The following is a 20772-nucleotide window of genomic DNA, read 5'->3' on the forward strand; positions in this document are numbered from 1 at the left end:
CAACTCATTCATAAAGAAGAGCAAAGTTAATTTTTATTGAAATACACATTGATATAAATATATTTTTGATGCTAATGTTTGTAAAAAATAGTATATTTAGTAAAAATGGCTGGATTTTTGCAGTAGGGCTATAAAATTAGTGGCTGGCACTCAAAGTGTTAAGGTTTTACGACGACTTTCACGGCTATTTCCAGTTTTTTTCACGGTAGACAAAATTCACGGCTTATTCACGGTTTTAAGGTTTTCACGGTAGAGTGGGAGGCCTGACAGATGCAGTGAATGCCAACGAAGCAATAAAAGTGCTATCTCTTATGACATCACTTATTGTTAGAAAAATTCAGAGCTAGCTTTAGGTTGTTAGTGGGAAAATGGAAGGAGCATAGTAGAAGAAATTTCACCAGGGTTAATGAACACTTTGGTCTCCAGTCTTCAGGATTTGATGCAAGCTTATAGTCAATGTGTCGTCATGGCACACTGACCAATACTTCCGCTTCGAATATACTTGTGCAGATAAATGCATGACTGACATTGAAATATGATCAACAAATCAATTTTTCTTTTGATCCGTCAATCGTAGCTCTAAACAATCGCACGTCAACTAAAAATAAACAAAATGCAACAGACACCAAAAATGCAAATACAGCAATGAAAGTGCCTATCTCTCACGACATCACCTGTCGATAGCAAAATTCAGCTCTGGCTAAAGGTTGTGAGCGGCAAAATAGAGGGACCTAGGTGCCAGGGAAATTAATGATTAGTCATTAATTAATTAATTAATGTATAACATTTTGCCATGCCATGGAAAAAAAAATTATTTTCATCAAAAATGTGTACCTATTACACGCAGGGGCACAGTTAGGAATTAAGGCTAGGGGGGGTTAACACGTTCCGTAGTCATAACGTAACATCTACGTCACGGCAGTCGCTACAGAGTGGCTGATGACCTAAGGATTACGTAATGATTCCCATTTGCGTTCTATTCTGCCCTGAGCACCAGCCGCCGGTGTTATGGTATGGGAGAGGGTCAGTCACCACTCTTCGCCTGTTTGCCACACAGAAAACTCCGGAAAATTTTTTTTTCCAATTTTTTCTGTTTTTCTATTTTACCCGGTTTTGCTCTGCAAGTATGTCTTTGGGGGTGAGTTTTTACAATCTATTACAGTACTAATTTCATATTATAATGCAGAAAAATGAAATGAAAGTGTCTATCCCTCACGACATCACCTATCGATAGCAAAATTCAGCTCCGGCTAAAGGTTGTGAGTGGGAAAATAGGGGGACCTAGGTGCCAGGGAAATTAATTTTCGCGAGTGTTCATTAACACTTTGGTTACCAGTCTTCCAGCTTTGGTACAGGCTTAACGTCTATGTGTCATCGTTATACATGGATACAATAATTGCGCTTTGAATATACGTGTGCAGATAAATTCGTGGGCAGTGTCTGCACCAAACTGACGCTAAAATATGATGGACATTTTGATTTATTCCTTTGATCCATCAATCGTCATTCTAAAATCAAGTTTGAGAGATTTTTAAGGTTTTGTGACAAAATTCACAGATGATTCACGGTTTTAAAGGTATTCACCATTGAGTGTGAGCCCTAGAGACACCTCTATCTTGATGAGAAATTAAAACTTTTGGGAATTTCAGTCCCTTGATCTCCGTTGAAAAAGTGATCAGAACCGGTTTGGAAATGTAGGGGGGCAGCTTGAAAATTGGTACGGCCCTGAAGCCTTCCTTTAAACCTCTCCCTATTAACTACAAAAATATGCGTCAGGATGTTTCTTGATATGGGAGACAAAAGATGCAAATTTTTGTTGGAGATTTTTTCCAAAGCAGGCAAACGAACGGCAAAAATATATGCTTCCTTACTCTCTCCCTTTTGTGACGGTCGGAAGCTCGTGAAGTCTTAGTTTCCTGACCACACAAGGCCGTATTATCGAAATCCAGGGCAATTACATACCCACACCCCTCATCTTATATTACCCCTTTTTGCGGTAAGTGACCTCAATCATTCAATAGGGTGGTTTCCTATTATTTTTTTATTGCCTAAATCGAAAGATTATATTACTCCTGGAGTACGTATTTCACGCTTTTAGATTTTTAAATGACAATATCTATTTTTCGCAATTAAATGTAAAGTGAAGAATTTCAAGCACGCGAAAACACGACAGGTAAGTATGAATGCCGGGAAAACTCAGTGTGACGTCATTCTGGTTCCCGCTGCCGCAAGGAGGTGACCTTTTCGCGAGGCTCTGAGCCCTGATACGACGCAGGATGCTATTAGGTAGCAGAGGACCATGCTAGCTGGTAGCCCTTGGCTTAAATAAGGATTATTAATACCTTATCAAACGAGGAAAACTTACCGACTATAGCCAGTTTTAATAGGTGATTTTTAAGAAATATTTCCCTGAGCTCCGTGCCTCATGCATGCATTGGTAACCTCAAAGGATGTAAAACTTCTATCTCCTTGTATAGAAACTAGGTCCCTGTGACGTCACGTGGAGTGGCATCGCGTGGGTGCCAATCTGGCCTTTTTCAAATGAGGATAAAATTGACCCTTGCCATTTGTCTTAACTGGTATTTCTAAAACCGAATAATTAGTATATTATGAATACACTAATGGTGGGTAACGAATCGCAATCAATGCCTTTCATTGCCTGGTTAAATAAACACAAAGTCAAGTCAAGTCATTTTCTTTGATGAGGGAAACTACCCTATTGTTCATTCAGTCAGTTTTCGAGATAAATATTTGTTCCTCTCTCAAAAAATGTAACATAAGAATTGCATTCTTTTCATTTGGAGCAGCATATAAAATTTTTACACAAAATTCTACCACAAATATTAACTTATATCTCAATTTCAGCATAAACATTAACATGGAAATTGTTTCCGCATTAAATGCATTAATATTGACGGTCGTGTTTCGTTCAAAATTTGACGATTCTCCGAATAAAATGAGGAATTCAATTCAAAGTCTGCAATTTACTTGCAAGCAAAAATTTTCTATAAAGCTAATTTATACAAACAAATCATCACTGACTGCATACCAATGCCGCCTGTAAGGTTATAAACCCCTAAAGGAGAGAGGCCAATTACCCTCGGAGTCCGAGATCATGTGTAGTCCCTCCTAGGAAGGGTGGAAAAAGGTCGGCAAGACCCCTTATTAACAAATGACCTGCAAGAATGCTCCATACAGAGGGTATGGAGGAGTCTCTTTGAGGCTCAATCCAGCAGTCATGCTAGGGAGAGAACTCCACCATCTTGAAAGGGTTAACTAACATGACGAGTATCCATGAAAATTCTAAGGAAGAATTATAACACATCTAAATTTTACTTATTCAGATTTGATAAATTTAAGGCAAAGGTTTTGTTTTTCTGGCAATTAATATTGGAATATTCAATGGAGGACTGAATTTGTGTCATAGAAAAACTTCGCTAAATAAAGTAATAGAACACTCATCAATTTATCAGTTGCCAACCAAACAAAAACAAATCTTAGGACTAATGATGATGATCCTTCCTTCTGTTTTGTGACGATTGGAAGTGAGCATGGTGTTTCTATGCTCACATAAATGGGAAATACCATAATATCAGAGCCCTCAATTGCTCAGTGAGCAAAGGTGAGTGATCAGAGCAGCTGTATGCCCCCTTTTCTGCTCAGAGCATTGAACCATTCATTTTGAATCATTTCTTCAAGAACAACACATCTCTATGTAAGTTGAAAAAACTTTTGGGCAAATGGGCCTAAACTTTTGGGATTTTGATTCCCTTAATCTTCCTTGAAAAAGCAGCCAGAATAGGTCAGGAAATGTAGGGGCTAGACAAAAACTTGCACAGAAACATAGCAGAGAAGCTTTTCATTAACAAAGATGATGAGTAACCATGAATGGTCAAATGAAGGCTTATAACACACCTCAAGTTTACTTATTCACATTTGATATAGTAAGGGAAAAGTATTGTTATTATGGTAAAGGACATTGGAATATTTCATGGCGGATATCTTTTTTACCATAAACTAAAGATGTTCTATGTGGCTTCCGTTGGTTATTCTGCAGACATCCCATCGGTAGTCTCACTTTGTCTCACTTACTCAACGACAAAAGGTCTATCGTAAAACACAAAACAATGCTAAACGTTCATTTAATGATAATAGGATTTTAGCAGCATCAAATAAACCAAGAGAAATTTGGAACATTATCAACAGTAATAAAAAAATTACTAAAACCTGTTTGCCTAACCCACTAGATACAGGTGGTAACCCTACCTCTAATTTTTCCTATCTTGCCAATGAGTTTGTGCAACACTTTTCACCACCAGCAAATACTGTGATACCTTCATCCTTCGATGTTCTGGCAACAGTTCAACACAACCCTCATTCTTTCTTTCTCACCCCATGTACAGTCACTGAACTCAAAACCATAATACTTCGGTTGGGCTCTAATCACAGTCCTGGTAATGATGGTATTCCTGGTAGAATCATTTCAGCATCTTATCCTTATATTCTGGACCCCTTGTTGTTCCTAGTCAATGAATCCCTTCGATTAGGTATATTTCCAAAGGCACTAAAAGAATCCAAAGTCATTCCAATCTTCAAACGGAAGGGTAATACCAATGATTTGAGTAACTATCGCCCAATTTCTCTCCAGTCACTGTTTGCCAAAATATTTGAGAAAGTTTTCTATACTAGACTTGTGTCATTTCTAGAATCACATAACCTTATCTCATCAAGCCAGCATGGTTTTAGAAAAAATAGGTCCACCTCAACAGCTGTGCATGATGCTGTGGATTTCATTCTTGCATCACTAGATAACAAATTAGATACCGTGGGCTTATTTATTGACTTCTCACAGGCCTTTAACAATGTTAACCATCACTTACTGTTAAAGAAACTGGAAAAGTTAGGCATTTGTGGTATCCCAAATAACTGGATTCAATCCTATTTATTGGATAGATCTCAAAGAGTTAGTTTGAATATTGAAGGTTCTGTGTACAACTCCACGCCTAAAGATGTTTATTGTGGAGTCCCTCAGGGATCTATTTTGGGCCCTATATTATTTCTGATATATATTAATGATCTCCCTCATAATCTACAAACAGAATGTTCAAAGATTGTCCTTTATGATGATGATACTAACATTCTAGTTTCATCCACATCACTACAGTGCACAATTGAGAAAAGTGAAATACTTCTTCAGCAGTTGAGTGACTGGCGTTCTTTAAATTGCTTAGATATAAATGTTGATAAATCCCTAGCCATGCACTTTAATCTCAGGAGAAAACATGGTGTTGACCTTAATCTTGCCCATGATGGTCAATTTATGCGCCAAGCGCAAGTTGTTAAATTCCTAGGACTTACAATCTCGTCAAATCTATCTTGGGATGAACATATCTGTTATCTACTTAAAATTCTATGCTCCACTTGTTTTCTTATACGTTTCATTAGATTTTCTGTTAGTTCTGACGTGCTGTTAACACTTTATTATGGCCAATTTTACTCCCGCATCATTACTAGCATTATTTACTGGGGATCATCACATGCTTCAGTCTAGCTTTTTAGGCTGCAAAAGAAAATTGCACGACTTATGGTCTTTGCTCCTTATAATGCCCCATGTCGACCTATTTTTAAAAGACTCAATATTCTCCCACTCCCATGTGTGTATATTCTTTCTGTCCTCATGTTTATCAAAACTAATTTCTATGAGTTCCCTAAAAAACTGTGATGTCCATGATTATTACACAAGAGGTCATGATACCATTCATTATAATTATGTCAGGACTAAATCAGCCTTTCTAGATCCAGAAACTATAGGGTTACGCCTGTACAATAAATTACCATCCAGGTAAAAATTGTAAAACTTCTGGTTCATTTAAAAGACAAGCTAAACGCTTTTTACTAGATAAATTATATTATTCTGTAGATGAATTTCTTCAGGGTAATAGTGCATAATTATTTGTCTTTTATATTTTTTTTATATTTTTTATGAACCTGTGTTATTTATTTTATGTACCTGTGTTATTTTTTATGTTACCTGACGACTCCTATACCAGTGTAATCTGGTCTTTGGATAATAAAATATACTATACTACTATATTTCGTCGGATGTGCTTGGATGACCTGAGGATTTTTTATGTTTCACTGAGCACCCTGTTTCTACAAAACACCTATGCCACTCATAAATTGTAGGCCTACTAGGATCTTTAGCGTACTTGGTACGAAAATTTCGCTTAACTGCTGTCGCAGACTTTGATTCTTCAAACCAAAACACACAACTAGCACGCTCCGGTCCAGTGAAGGCATCTTTAACGTAACTGTCACTTGCGCTTGTGCGGCGCGATTAGGTACTAGCGGACTATGCGAGTTTAAACTTGAACTGTTTTCCTTTACAACAACACCTCAACCAGCCCTGTACCTTGTTTAATAAAATTTATATGAATTTTCAAAGTTGTAAAGTCCTTTTTGAAACACCCTGTATATGTCATAGCAAAACTGTGCTAAACAAAGCAAAAGTACACTCACCAAATCATCTGTTGCCAATGGGTCTATGGCATTGCTTGGAATTCCAGCTGGATCTGGTGTGTACGTCACGGGACAAATACCTTCACTGAGGTGATCTTCATTCTCCGCTTTCACAGTACACTAGAAGATAATGCTGAGTGTCAATCAATGAAAGCAAAACAATTAATAATGTAAATGTTTATAAAAAATAACAGTAAAACCTCCCGAGACCACTCAAGCTGGCTGAAATCATATTTGCACATGATTTTAGTGACAACCTAAAATGAAATGGCAGACATGACCAGTTTACTCTGCACACCTTAGTGTGGAATTCTTCTCAATGTGCAAGCCACATTTTAAGTGGGTAAATTCTACACCTTCCAACCCAGAGGTTGCAGGTTCAATTCCCAACTGGGTGGCCTTCCCCCATCAAGACCTTGGAATATTTGCGTGTCCTCAGCTTGATTGTAGGAGAGGACTTCAAAGTCCTGAATTCCATCAATCAATAAAGATAAAGCTATTATCATCATTTTTTCATATTTATTTAGAATAATGGCCATTTGTTTCATCGAAATTGCAGGGCCACCTGAACCTTGGAACATCATCAGCCCCAGCGTAAACTGATCTTGCCCTACATGTGCATAATCAAGCATACATATGGCCATTTTTTAAATTAAACAGCTCCTAAGGCTTACATGCCTTACACCCTAAAAACACAGCAGCTAACGTAAAGGCTGACATCAGGGGTGCAGCTAGGAATTAAGGGAGGGGGGGAAGGGTTTAGGTGCAACTAATACCAGGGTGTGTGGGGGTATGGACTACCCACCAGGATAAGTGATAGGTATGAGATTAGTAAATTGCGGAATTTTAAGATAAATGATTCAAAATGGTGAGTTTTATGGCTTTCTGAGGGATATTTTATTCATCCTTACACTATTCTGTTAGTTGAATGAATTGAAGTGGCCCTGTCCAAGCCGAGATACGGAGCACATCAATAGGGTAGTTTCCTTCATCAAAGGAAACGAAGTGCATTGATTGCGATTCCTTACCCACCATTGGAGTACTCACAATGTACAAATTATCATGAAATGGCTGACAAAAGGGGTGCGGCTAGGAATTAAGGCAAATGATGTGACGGAAGAAATTTTCTCCGGAATCTTTCACCCTTACGTGCCGGACATCGGGTGGATCCGACAGCCTTTTTCATGCGCAGAACACCTGACGTTGGGTATAGCAGTCGTGGATTTTTCAGCACAGATGACCGGACATCGGCTCTAGCCGACACTAGGGAAGGGAAGTGACCGCTGAGGTAGCAATTGTCTGATGCATTCAGGCATGGCCTGAGACACAGCTTAGCGAGACCTTAGGGCCACTACTAGGCAATAAAGCCCAAACCTCCCACTCATTTATGACCATCCTCACTGCAGGAATCCATTGCATAGTAGTTACCTTTTCAATAATTTTTTCAGTGATATATTTTATTGCATACTACTATGTTTTTATACTTTGAAATGAATTCTTCATTTTGTTCTGTGACCAATCAATTTTTAAACGGAACTTTAGCATTAAAAATAACAGACTTCCAGACTTATAGTCATATTACCTTATATTTTCTAACCTAGTTATTAACGCTAGGAACCCGTTTAAAATTTCACAATGCTTAAGAAAACGTAAGTAATTCTTTTAGAAGAATAGATAATTTCAAATCAAGTACAATGTTTGGTTGAAAAAATCACTGGTAACGCAATATGTTGAGTGTGGATTCGTGCTATGATAGGGTTAGAGGGTGAAGTCCAGTGGTCGAGGTAAGCGATGGGCTCCCCGTTGAGCTGGGCCACAAATCTGAGGAACGAAAATACCAGGGTAACTCCACCCCAAAAAAGAGCTCTGTACGGAGCATTTAAAATATTCTTATGCTACTTGTAGCACGGGAACGTTTTCCAATTGTAGACTCCGGCAGGAAAGGGTTAATTTTCCCCGTCATGATCCTCAAGTCGGGCTCTTAATGTGTTGTCACCTACTGTGCCTTTAAATGTGTTTACAGAAGTCGCCACTCACTTCGCTGACGGACAAATTGATTTGAGCTTCACGGGCAAATAAGGTGCAGGGATTAAGGATGCTAACCACTTGAAATAGCTGATTTAACCCATTAGAGCATTAAGTATTCTAGAAATCCACCATAAAATAAAATAAATTATATTTTGTAATTAAAATATACATTACTAAAATAGAGGATTTTGGTTTACATATAAGACCAACTACTATCAATTTCACTCCTAGTTCTGTCGTGACTACCTACATGGGGTGCATCCATCGAACGGTCTACTTTCAGCTATGATAATAGACACAAAATAGTCCGGAAAAAATAGAAAAAATATCAATGAGTTCAATCTATAGAACAAAAAAATGTTAGGAAAATTTTCAACATGTTTTGCTGTACAGGGGTGCAGCTAGGCATTAAGGCTGGAAGGGGGTTTAGGTGCAACTAATACCGGGGTGTGTTGGGGTATGGAATACCCACCAGGATAAGCCGTAGGTTCAAGGTTAATAAATTGCGGAATTTTAAGATAAATGGTTCAAAATGGTGAGTTTTATGGCTTTCTGAGGGATATTTTATTAATCCTAACACTATTATATTAGTAATACCAATCCAATTAAGTAAAATGGGTTAAACTTAAAAATTTCTCTGGGCTCTGGGGGAGGGGGGTTTGTATTTACTTTAACTTATTCAGCATACATTGACGTGCACGTTAATTGACGTGGCCCCATCTAAGCCAAGATACGGAGCATGTCAATGGGGTAGTTTCCTTCATCAGCAAAAATGAAAGGCATTGATTGTGATTCCTTACCCACCATTAGTGTACTCACAATATACAAATTATTTGATTTTAGAAATCTCAGTTTAAATGAATGTTAATGATCAATTTTAACCTCATTTGAAAAAGGCCAGATTGGCGCCCATGCGATTCCACTTCACGTGACGTCACAGGGACCTAGTTTCTATACGAGTAGATAGAAGTTTTACATCATCTGAGATTTCAAATGCATGCATGAGGCACAGAGCTCAGGGAAATATGTCTTAAAAATCACCTATTAAAACTGCCTAAGGTCGGAAAGTTTCCTTCGTTTAATGAGGTATTAATAATCCATAATTAATCCAAGTGCTACCTGCTAGCAGGATACTCTGCTACCTGCTAACAGCCAGCATCAGCAGCCTGTACCTAGCGGCACACATGTCCTCGCCTCAAGGCCACCTCATTTTGCAGCGGTGGGAACCAGAATGATGTCACACGGGCTTTTCCTGGCATTCATACTTAGTCGTTGCATTTTCATGTGCTTGAAAATTTTCACTTTTAATTTAATCGCAAAAAATAGATATCATCATTTAAAAATCTTAAAGTGTGAAATGCGTACTCCAGGAGTAATAATCTTTTGATTTATGCAAAAAAAATAAAACGAAACCACCTTATTAGGGCAGGGGGGGTTTAGGTGCAACTAATACCAGGATGTGTGGGGGTATGGAATACCCACGAGGATAAGGGGTGCAAGATTAATGAAGTGCGGAATTTTAAGATAAATGATTGAAAATTAGTTTTTACCGCTTTCTCAGGGACATTTTATTAATCCTTACTGCTAGCAGCCTGGGTCGTATCAGTGCTCAAAGACTTGCCCCAAGGTCACCTAACAAGGCGACAGCTGGAACCAGAAATACGTCACTTGGAGTTTTACCAGCATTCCTACTTAGCCGTTGAATTTTGGCGTGCTTGAAAATTTTCACTTTCCGTTTAATCGCAAAAAATAGTCATCGTCATTCCAAAAATCTAGGAGCGTGAAATGCGTACTCCAGGAGTACTAAACTTTCGATTTAGGCAATAAAAAAATAATAGGAAACTATCCTATTGACAAGCTCTGCCTTTCGGGCCTTTATCCACCTCTGTATGTGACTAATATCCATTTCCGAGTCTTCTGATTGTGTGCATCGCCTTCAGGAAGCTCCCCTATTTCGAGATGGCGATACTCTTATTCGGGTTTTTTTGGCCAGTAATTTACGGATGAGGTCATCATGATAGCCGTTATTAGAACATATAGATTTAATAACATCAAGTTCCTGGTTGAAACTTGAAGCAGTCATTGGGATACAAAGGAGTCTGTTTAGCATAGAGTTAATGCCTGCAATCTTGTGAGAGTAAGGATGGTTTGAGTCTGCGGGGATAAGTACATCTGTAAAGGTACTTTTCCGGTAGATTGCGAAGTCATGTTTGCCTTCTTTGAGGGAAATCGTAAGATCTAGGAAGTGGATTGAGTAACTGTCCTCACTTGTTTATTGGCACAGTTTTCAACTATGCATTTGGAAATATAAATTTTTGCATTTACAATCAATATTATGATTTAATTCAATTTTATCCTCAACTACAAACTTTTTAATTTCTACCTATTAATTTCAATAAATATCAGCTGTTTATCATTTTTTCAAAAATTTATTAGCCTATGAGATAAGTATATTCCACATTTTTTTAACTTTAAGAAACCAAAAACAAGTATTACAATGAAGATGACGATTCAACACTAACGACTAAGAAAAAAAACAATCTGCAATATAACACGTCTATAGGAACATGGGTGTCATAACGACGCCCTCCCGGCATTCTTGGGGTATGCCAATTTCCCGGCATTCTAGTGTTAATCCATGTTTAACTTCACAGTTTAATATCCTGAGTAAATTTGTATTCAATCGATTGTGATTATAACCATGTAAATTTGAGGAAAAGAAGATTGAAAGTTAATTAAGGTAACATATCATATTTGTTTTGAAGGTAGTAGTAGTAGAATTGAGATTAAGGGTGCGTCGACGGCAAGGTCATTTTGCACCACTACTCAATCATTTGATTCAAGACGCTTTATAAATGGATCTTTACTACGCAATTTGTTTACATAAAATAGAGGGAAGCTTTTAAATTTTATTGAAAAGACCTATTTCCTTGAGAAACAAAATTGTACTACTTAGATTGGTGGGGTGGTCTCCTAGAATAGATTCTAGGTCCCCATCTAGATTGAACCGTGTTCGCGCGTCACGGTATTTTTCGCACTCTGTCAAGATATGTCGGATGCTTAAAGGGCATCTATACTCATCACATTGAGGAGCTTGCTTCTCTTCGGTAAAAAGAAAGGCATGAGACAGAGGGCAGTGCCCTATCCTCAAACGAGTGATAACTACTTCCTCCCTTCGATTGATCCTGGTACCCTATTTTGAACCGTGTGCACCGTTTGTAAATAGTGCACTATTTCAACGGAAGTTACAGATATGGCGCAGAAACTACTCTCTTTTTTTCTTTCTCATTTTATCGGCCAAATCTGACGACATTCATGAAAATCGGGCCGGCATTGAATGCGTTAATCCTTACTCCAGTAATGAGAATGCAGCTTGGATGCTACCAATAGATGGTGTTTACAGCATAATAGTCAAAGGGACAACATAAAGGAGACACTATTCCATCCCGTAGAAGTTTAATTTATATTTTCATTCATAGTGCATAACATGTTTTATTAAAAAATGTCCACAGCACAACAATAGGTGCAGAGATCAGTATTTTCTCAACATTTGCAATGGAGTGCAGTAAAATCCTCATTATCTGTGTACTTATTTTGAATTTCAACAAGTCTATTATGACATTGTCTTAGTTATTAAACAATTTATAAACAATTACTCAAATAATTTTTTTTCCTTCTTATGAGCAAATCAAGACATGCCACGGAAAAAAAATTATTTTCATCAAAAATTTGTACCTATTACAGGCAGGGGCACAGCTAGGAATCAAGGCTAATGGGGGTTCACACATTCTGTGCTCATGACGTAATGTCTACGTCATGGCAGTGGCTACCGAGTGGCTGATGACGTAAGGGTTACGTCATCATTCCCTTCTGCATTATATTCCACCCTGAGCGCCAGCCACCGGTGCTATGGCATCAAAGAGGGTCAGTCACCACTCTTTGCCTGTTTGCCGAGTGGAAAACTCAAAAAAAAAAAATTCTTTTCTATTTTTTCTTTAGTTTTTCTATATTAGCTGATTTTGCTCCGCAAGTACGTCTTTGGGGGTGGGTTTTTACAATCTATTTCATTATTACTTTTATTTTATAATACAGAAAGAAGCAATAATTTCTCACAATTGTTCGTATACCTTCAACAAAAACTTTTACAAATATTAAAAGCGAAATAAAAAATATCCTTTTACAGTTGACAAGGATAGACAAGATACTTTATTACAAGGTATTTTATCTTTCTTTATGAATTTTCACACAATGATTAACATGTGTTTATTTAATTGGTTTTACGAGAAGGAATGGAAATATTTTTCGCTTGCAGTTATTTTTATTTTTATTATCAATTAACGCTATCATGATTAATTGCTTGGCTGGTTACCTAATTTCGGACATACTCCAGTTATGTGTAATTTAATCCTTATGATATATAATAAATGCTTCCTTTCTTATGACTTAAAAGATTCGGGGAGAATTTTATTTGCTATGATGAAATCACAGCAAAATTTGTTTTTAACTTTATTATGTTTATTTGCTGCTACGCTTGAAATAATAACCATAATTGCATAAATCTTACAATAACTTCAGTGAAGTCCTGGTTCTACATTGCAGTTTATTTTTTACTATTTACATTTCATGCACAATAGCTAGCCTTCCCCATACTTACATTCACTAACATTTGTATTACATTACTTGATTTTTTCCATAATATTCTAAATCCTTGCAAGTATTTTATTTGGCATCCTCCCCAACAAAAAATGCCTAAAGGCCTGGTTACATGGTGCATTAACGCTTAGGGATTAATGTCTAAATGTATGAACGCGAGAATGAATGGAAAAATTCATTCTGTAACCACCCCAAAATGAACGAATGCATGAACGCGTGAACGGGAAATAGAACCTGTTCTAATTTCGTTCATGCATTCGCACAAGTTGAACTCATAACAGAGCCACCTGGTGGGAAACAAAGGAAACAACACATTTAGTTGTCATCTGCAGGGCTATTCAGTAACTCTTAACGCGTATTTGTACTGTATCGTAAGTGTTTGAATCCTACCACAAACTCACCATTTGCATCTACACTAATATTCATACAGAATATCCCTGTACGTATGCCGGACATACCAAGATTATGCCTATGGTATCTTATTGGTTGCATTATGCCGGAACAAAACAATCTGTGAGGTTATAACAGAGTTTTCAACACAACATTTGTGATATACAACGGCTATATACGACTAATAGAACACATTTAAATATAATTTATATCATACGAATTAACGACAATTCTACCTTTTATATGTCTGAGGTGGGAATGCACTGGCCCACCACAAAAAGACGACTAACATTAGCAAATTCATAAATCTACCAGATCTCTAAACCAACATCTTTTCCATCAACAGCAAATATCTTCTTAACTTTATAACCGTCCCGGACAAAAGTAGAACAGTATTAAAAATATCTACTCTCATACATCATCTACACTTAGTGAAACAGATGACAGAAAAATGTCTAGTAAACACGGCTTAAAAACAAGATGTGTCTACAAATTTCAACATTGATAACGGTTTGAAATAAATAGAGTACTATTGAGATAACATTAAGTGAGCGATAACGATAAATATTAAATATAAATAAATATTACTGGCACAAAATGAAACAACTTCGGCAACTACAATGAACACCACTGTTTACACGGCAGCGCAAATATATTACCAGTACGTGAAATTTCCTGGTCCTACAGGAAACAAAGAAAAGGGAATTATTTTCTGGTAGGTATCGTCTGCTTCCCAGCTAATGATACTGTTTACACATTTAAAACTTACGCACTGTAAAGGGAATAAACAAAAACTAAACGCCTCGCGTTACGAGAAAATGTGTGAAAACTTGTGCGAACGCATGTACTGTGTAACCGCTCATTCATGCTTCTCGTTCGTGCAAACATCCATGAATTCAGACATGCAAACAGACGGCAACATACATTACATTACATTACATTCATACATTAACCCATACAGGTTAATGCACCGTGTAACCAGGCCTTAAGAGATCAACTTCCCCAAACCCAATCTCATGCCGCCAAACTCAGAGAAACTGATCTGGCACGAGGATATAAAATGCGCAATGCGTGTCCTGAAGGAAAATTACTTAGGCGAAATATTTAACCATAGAAGAATTTCCCCACATTTTTGCCTCATTTTTCATGTAAGAATTATCAAAATTTTCTGTATCTCTCATTATTGAAAAGCTCATCCCTTTTATGACTGGCATTGCCGCAGGAGAGAGAAGTCGTATGATCAATTCATGTCATTTCTCCAAGCCCTTCAACTCCACGAGAACCTATCAACGTTCTCTGACTCTAACACTCCTCTGACCAACTGATTATTCAAAATTAGCCCCGTTATAGACGCATTCAAGGAAACAATGGAGAAAGTAGTGACCCTCTCTCGTGACCTAAGTTTGGAAGAGTCTATGGTTCCAAGAAGTGCTAGGCTGGGATATGGTGAATAGATGAGGGGAAAGCACTACAGGTACGCAATAAAGTTGTATATGTTGACGGAAGCAAAGGGTTTTGCAATCCAAACCTTCGAATACCAAGCATCTTCCAACTCAAAAGTGTCTGGAAAAGGGCATTTGTAGAAGATGATGATGTAGAAGATTTTGACTGCGGCCCATCCTTTTATATGGATAAATTTTATAACAGTGTGGCCAGTTCTAGATTCCATCCAAATGGAAAAACTAAAGCGATGGGGACACTGTGGAGAGGCAAGAAAGGTATTCTTCCTGTTATGCTCTCCCAGGAATTAAAGAAAGGAGAGGGAGTGGAGGCCTTTCCTGAGGATGATATCTGTATCTTATGGTGGAATGATAAGAGTGAAGTGCGGATGATCAGCGCTGAATTCAGTGCAAAAAAAAATGATTGAATCCACAAAAAAATGAGGGTGAACACCAAGAAAGCCTCAGACAGTGGTTGAATACAGCAATTACAATTGTGGCATCGATCATTAGGATCAAATGATGTCTTACTTTCCCATTGAAAGGAAACCCATCTAATGGTACTAAAAATTGGGAACCCACCTGCTGAACTTATTGTTACTGAACCGTTATTTCTTATTCACAGAAATTTTTTGGAAAATTCCTCTCTTTGACTTTCAAATTCAAATTATAGAATCTCTCATGACAATATCTGTACCTTCGACCCCTTTGAGGAGATAGTCATCCTAGCCCACCTCATCCAAAACCAAGGCTTATCAGGACATTTCCCTGATTATATGAAAAACACAAAAGACAGAAAAGACGAAAATAGAAGAGATGTAATCAGTGCTTCAAGAAGAATGTCCACCAGGACATATCATTTTATAGCCCCACCTGCCTGGCTGAGCCTCGATTGTGTCATGAGTGTTTCCAGAAGTATCACTAGAATTTGTTATGCAGAAAATTATTTACCTAGCAGGAGAAAATTGTTTTTTTTTTAACCTTTTCCCTACTGTGCACGTATATATACGTGTGGACGTTTCCTGACCCGGGAGACAACGGGCATATATATACGTGTGAGATTTACCCGGCCAGGAGATCGAAAGCCGTATATATACGATTGCTAGCTCTCCCCCTTTTAGGGCAGTCATGGGTTTACGGAATCTTTGTCTCGGGACCCAACGCTTCGGGGTTTAGGATTAACCCTCGGAATCCAGGAGCAGGTACCCGGACCCTTCATCTTTTAGAACCCCTCTCAGCAGTACGGGACAGCTGTCACTCAGTTGTTTATACAGTCAATTTTCGAAATAAATATTTGTTCATTTCTCAAGAAATATACTCTAAGAATTGAATTATTTGTCTTTTGAGCAGTGTTTAAAATTTTTAAACGAAATTCTTCGACAAATATTAACTTATATCTCGAGTTATGTATAAACATCAACATGGAAATTAATGCTGCGTTAAATGCGTTAATCATGACCTTAGAACTTCGTTTAAAATTTGACAATGCTCAGATAAAAATGAGAAATTCAATTCAAAGGCTGTAGTTTATGTGCAAGCAACAATTATCCATTTGCTAAATACATATAAGCAATCCATAAGTTGACCGCGATCCAATGCCGCAGGTAGGGTCGTAAACCCGGAAAGGAGGAAGCACAACTACTCTCATAGTCCAAAATAATGCGAAGTCGCAGCGTGGAGGGGTCAAAAATGGTTCAGCAAGACCCTTCTTAATGAATGCCCTCCAAATATGCTCCGTACCACGAGAAAGAAGAGTCTCTTGGGGCTCAGCACAGCAATCATGCTAAGACGAAAACTCCACCGTCTCGAAAAGGTCAATGCATGCCTTTTATATTTTCAATTCAAATGTGTCTATTTAAAAATGATATTATTTGAAGCATAGTAATTAGTAAATGAAAAATTATCCTTCGTATGCTAGTCAATTTCTGATTTGTAAAACAATATGTTTTATTACAATAATTATTTGTGCATAAAAATTCTCTTTTTTGCTTATAAACCATTGTATATCATTATAAAATCTTTTCCAGAGGATATCATATTGTTCAGTCACATTTCCCATTATGGGGAACAACACTTTTGCAGGAAATATTGGCAATACTCGCAATATTTACTTAAGTGTGATAAAACATTTAAAATCGTATTTAAATGTATCATTTTCAGGTAAAAAAATTAATATTAGCTGCATTACTATTTTTATCAGCTTTTTCCAGAAAGTGATAAAGTCTGAATGGATTTTCGCTGCAGTACTAATAGCTAAGAAATATCGAGAACATATTGGTGTGTTGCGGGAAGGTATCACAAGTTTGACAGGATACTTAGAAAATTTTAATTTCAAATTTTTAACAAATGAAGGGTTACTTTTAGAAAAAAGTGTGAAAACATGTGTCCAGCATCACAAATAAGATCACGTCGTAAAAGTAATAATAGAAAAACACAAATTTTTGCCAAAAAGTCAGCCACAGGGCATTCTCTCTAAAATACTGTCAGCACGGAATGTGTTTTGGCTCAACTAGTAAAAACTGGGGGGTCTGGAGGCATGGAATACCTGCTAGGGTAAGCTGGAGGTGTGGGGGCCCTCCCCAAAAAAAATTTAAGATAAATGGTTCAAAATGATAAGTTTTACAGCTTTCTGAAGGACATTTTTTCTATTCTTTAAGTAATATTAATCCAATTAAGTAAGGTTTAAACTCAAAAAATTTTCTGAGCTCTGGGGGCATTTCATACCCCAAAAACTTCCCCTTCGCTGCACCACTGATTACAGGTATTCCTCACCTAAAACTACAGATATGTTCCTGAAAAATCTCATGTTAAGGAAATTTAGTGACAGGGAAGAATCATATTCCAGGAAGTAGAATAGGGTAGTTTCCTTAACAAATTATTTGGTTTTAGAAATACCGGTTTAGATGAATGGCAGTGGTCAATTTTAACTGCATTTGAAAAAGGCCATATTGGCACACATGCGATGCCACTCCACGTGAAGTCACAGGGACCTAGTTTCTATACAAGTAGCCAGGAGTTTTACATCATCTGAAATTACCAATGTATTCATGAGGCACAGAACTCAGGGAAAAATGTCTTAATAATCACCTATTAGAACTGGCGAAAGTTTCCTTCATTTGATAAGGTATTATTAATCCTTATTTAAGCCAAGCGCTACCAACTAGCAGGGTACTCTGCTACCTGCCAGCATCCTGCGTCGTATCAGCGCTTAAAGCCTCGCCCAAAGGTCACCTCACTTGCAGCAGCGGGAACCAGAACGATGTCACATGGAGTTTTCCCAGCATTCCTACTTAGCCGTCGCATTGTCGCGCGATTGAAAATTTTCACTTTTCATTTAATCGCGAAAAATAGATGTCGTCATTCAAGAATCTAAGAAAAAGTGTGAAATTCGTACTCTAGGAGTAATAACCTTTCGGTTTATGCAATAAAAAATAATAGGAAACCACCCTATTTCCATATTCTGGATCATAGACTGATTTTTCTGGGGGCTGTTTTTCATCTATGGGCATCTATATAGTTGACAAGGCACAATGATGGAAAAATCCAAGTGATGCAAGATTGCAAAAATCCAATATCTTTGATAAGGCCGTTTTACAGTGGGCACGGAATTGTGCAGGTTAGAGCTGCATTTATTTCTAAAATGGAGCGGAATTGCACGAGTGCATGGACAAAATTAGAATGGGCTATTTTGCCATTTCACATCCACACATTCTCGCATGCGTTCTAGCAATTCATGGCTATTAGTTAGTCATTATAGGAAATCCTTTAATAGCCATTCTGAATATTTCTTCAGCATACCAGGGAACAATACAAATGAAGATAGGGTGTTATCTCTGATTAAATCCCAGTGGACTGCAGAGAGAAATTTATAAAATATAGCCTAAGTTAAAGTTCTTTTAGAGTTGTTAAAGATGCAAAAATAGCTTTAAAAAAATTAAGTCCACAGAAATATACACAAAATCATAGTGCTAATTAATTTTTATTACTCTAAATTATGAAATTGTCGTAATTTTTAAATGTCCTACTCTTCTTCGCTTTACTTTTTTGGTAGTTGTGTTTGTACCGAAGGTATGTTCTGGAAAACTCCCTCTTTTCCTTTCTTATTTTATGGACCGATTCTGATGACTTTCATGAAAATCGCAGCCGAATTGAATGTGTTGATAGCTAGCTTATACAAATACATAAATTTCTCAGGGAAATTAGATCCACAGAAAAATATATAAAATCATACTGCAAATTAATTTTATTGTTCCAAATTATAAAATTGTCATCATTTTTCAATTGGCCTACTTTACCTCTTATCACTTATTTAATAAGGTACTGTCCTTCATTTTTCACCTCATTGCATCTGGTCCCCATGTCACAAAAGAGAGGGTGACTTTCTGTAGAAATACATGCATTTACAATAGGCAAAGCTACTTTCCTAATACTATGTAGTAAATGTCAACAGCTTAGGGTGATTTAACTTAGGTTTCACTACAGATGGTAATAAAACTTACCAAAATATTCAAATATTCCATCCTGTAGAAGCTAGATTTATAATGTCATTTCTAGTGCATTATAGTGAAAAGATTAGCTGATACGAGAATTAAGTGGAGATATGCATGAAACCAACCTTAGGATTATAGGCCAATGATGATGATGATGATGAGTGCATTACATGTAAATGGTTTTCAAAAATATCCACATCATGACAATAAGAGCAGAGAGATTAGTATTATCTCAATATTTGCAATGGAGTGCAGTAATATCCTCATTGTCTGTGCACCTATTTTTAGATAGATGGAATTTGAAGAATTCCACCATAAAATATTCCCCTAAAGTCAGTCGCTAAACAATGTATGCACTGGTGACGTTTTCTTTCTAATGAACAAATCATGACATGCCATTGAAGACAAAATTCTTACCACATAAATATTTGTACAGTCGGATTCAAACGTATTGCAACAAATGGAGCAGCGCTACTTTCGCCGCAGTTTGGAAATCGACTTTCAGCATTTTCTTTTGTACCAGTGGGAGGGAAATTTGAACAGCATTCCCACCTCCCGTAATATTTTTATAACAACATCGTTAAAGGGAAATGTAGGCGGGATATGCCCTGGTGAAAATGAACTGTTCACGAACCGTTCAAGAAGCATTAAACGAAGTGTTCAGAACCTGTTCACTAATTGTTCATGAACTGTTCGGGAACCGTTCACGGACTGTATTTTGGCCCATTGAACCTTGACGAACCGTTTCAAAAAGCTGTTCAGCAGGCGTTTACCAGCTGTTCATGAGGTGTTCAGCTGTTCATAGAGTGTTCTGTAACCGTGCAGGAAGCGTTGCACGAAGTGTTCAGAACCTGTTCCCGAAGTGTTCATGAACTATTACAGAACCGTTCACGGACTGTATTTTGGCCCATTGGAACGTGACGAAACTTTCCAATAAGCTGTTCAGCAGGCGTTTCCCAGCTGTTCACGAGGTATTTTCAGATGTTCGTGAAATTCTTTTAACTGACCAGAAAGCGTTTACCATAATACCAATGATTATTAACATCTCGAAGTGTAGGTCTGACAATAATAATTGTGTAAATAACAATTGTGAGAATAATATGCAAAACCAACATTTCGATATGTTCCTCATACCTTATTCTGGGCTATGAATGATAATGGTTACATTAAATTGATACATGAAGGCAAGGGCGAATCCAGGATATTTTTCTGGGAGGGCACATGGGTGTGACAGGCAAACAGTCTTCTCATAT

General features: G+C 37.4%; 1 protein-coding gene across 2 annotated transcripts in view; it reads right to left on the reverse strand.

Moving 5' to 3' along the window:
* Positions 1-20772, reverse strand: part of LOC124172146 (zinc finger protein 665-like) — a 61053-nt gene that overhangs the window by 30797 nt on the left and 9484 nt on the right. For both annotated transcript variants that reach the window (XM_046551556.1, XM_046551557.1), the window contains one exon: positions 6520-6639. In XM_046551556.1, coding sequence (XP_046407512.1) covers positions 6520-6639 — 120 coding nt within the window. The remainder of the gene's footprint in view (positions 1-6519; positions 6640-20772) is intronic.

Source organism: Ischnura elegans, assembly GCF_921293095.1.
Source record: "Ischnura elegans chromosome 13 unlocalized genomic scaffold, ioIscEleg1.1 SUPER_13_unloc_1, whole genome shotgun sequence".
Taxonomy (NCBI): Eukaryota; Metazoa; Arthropoda; class Insecta; order Odonata; family Coenagrionidae; genus Ischnura; species Ischnura elegans.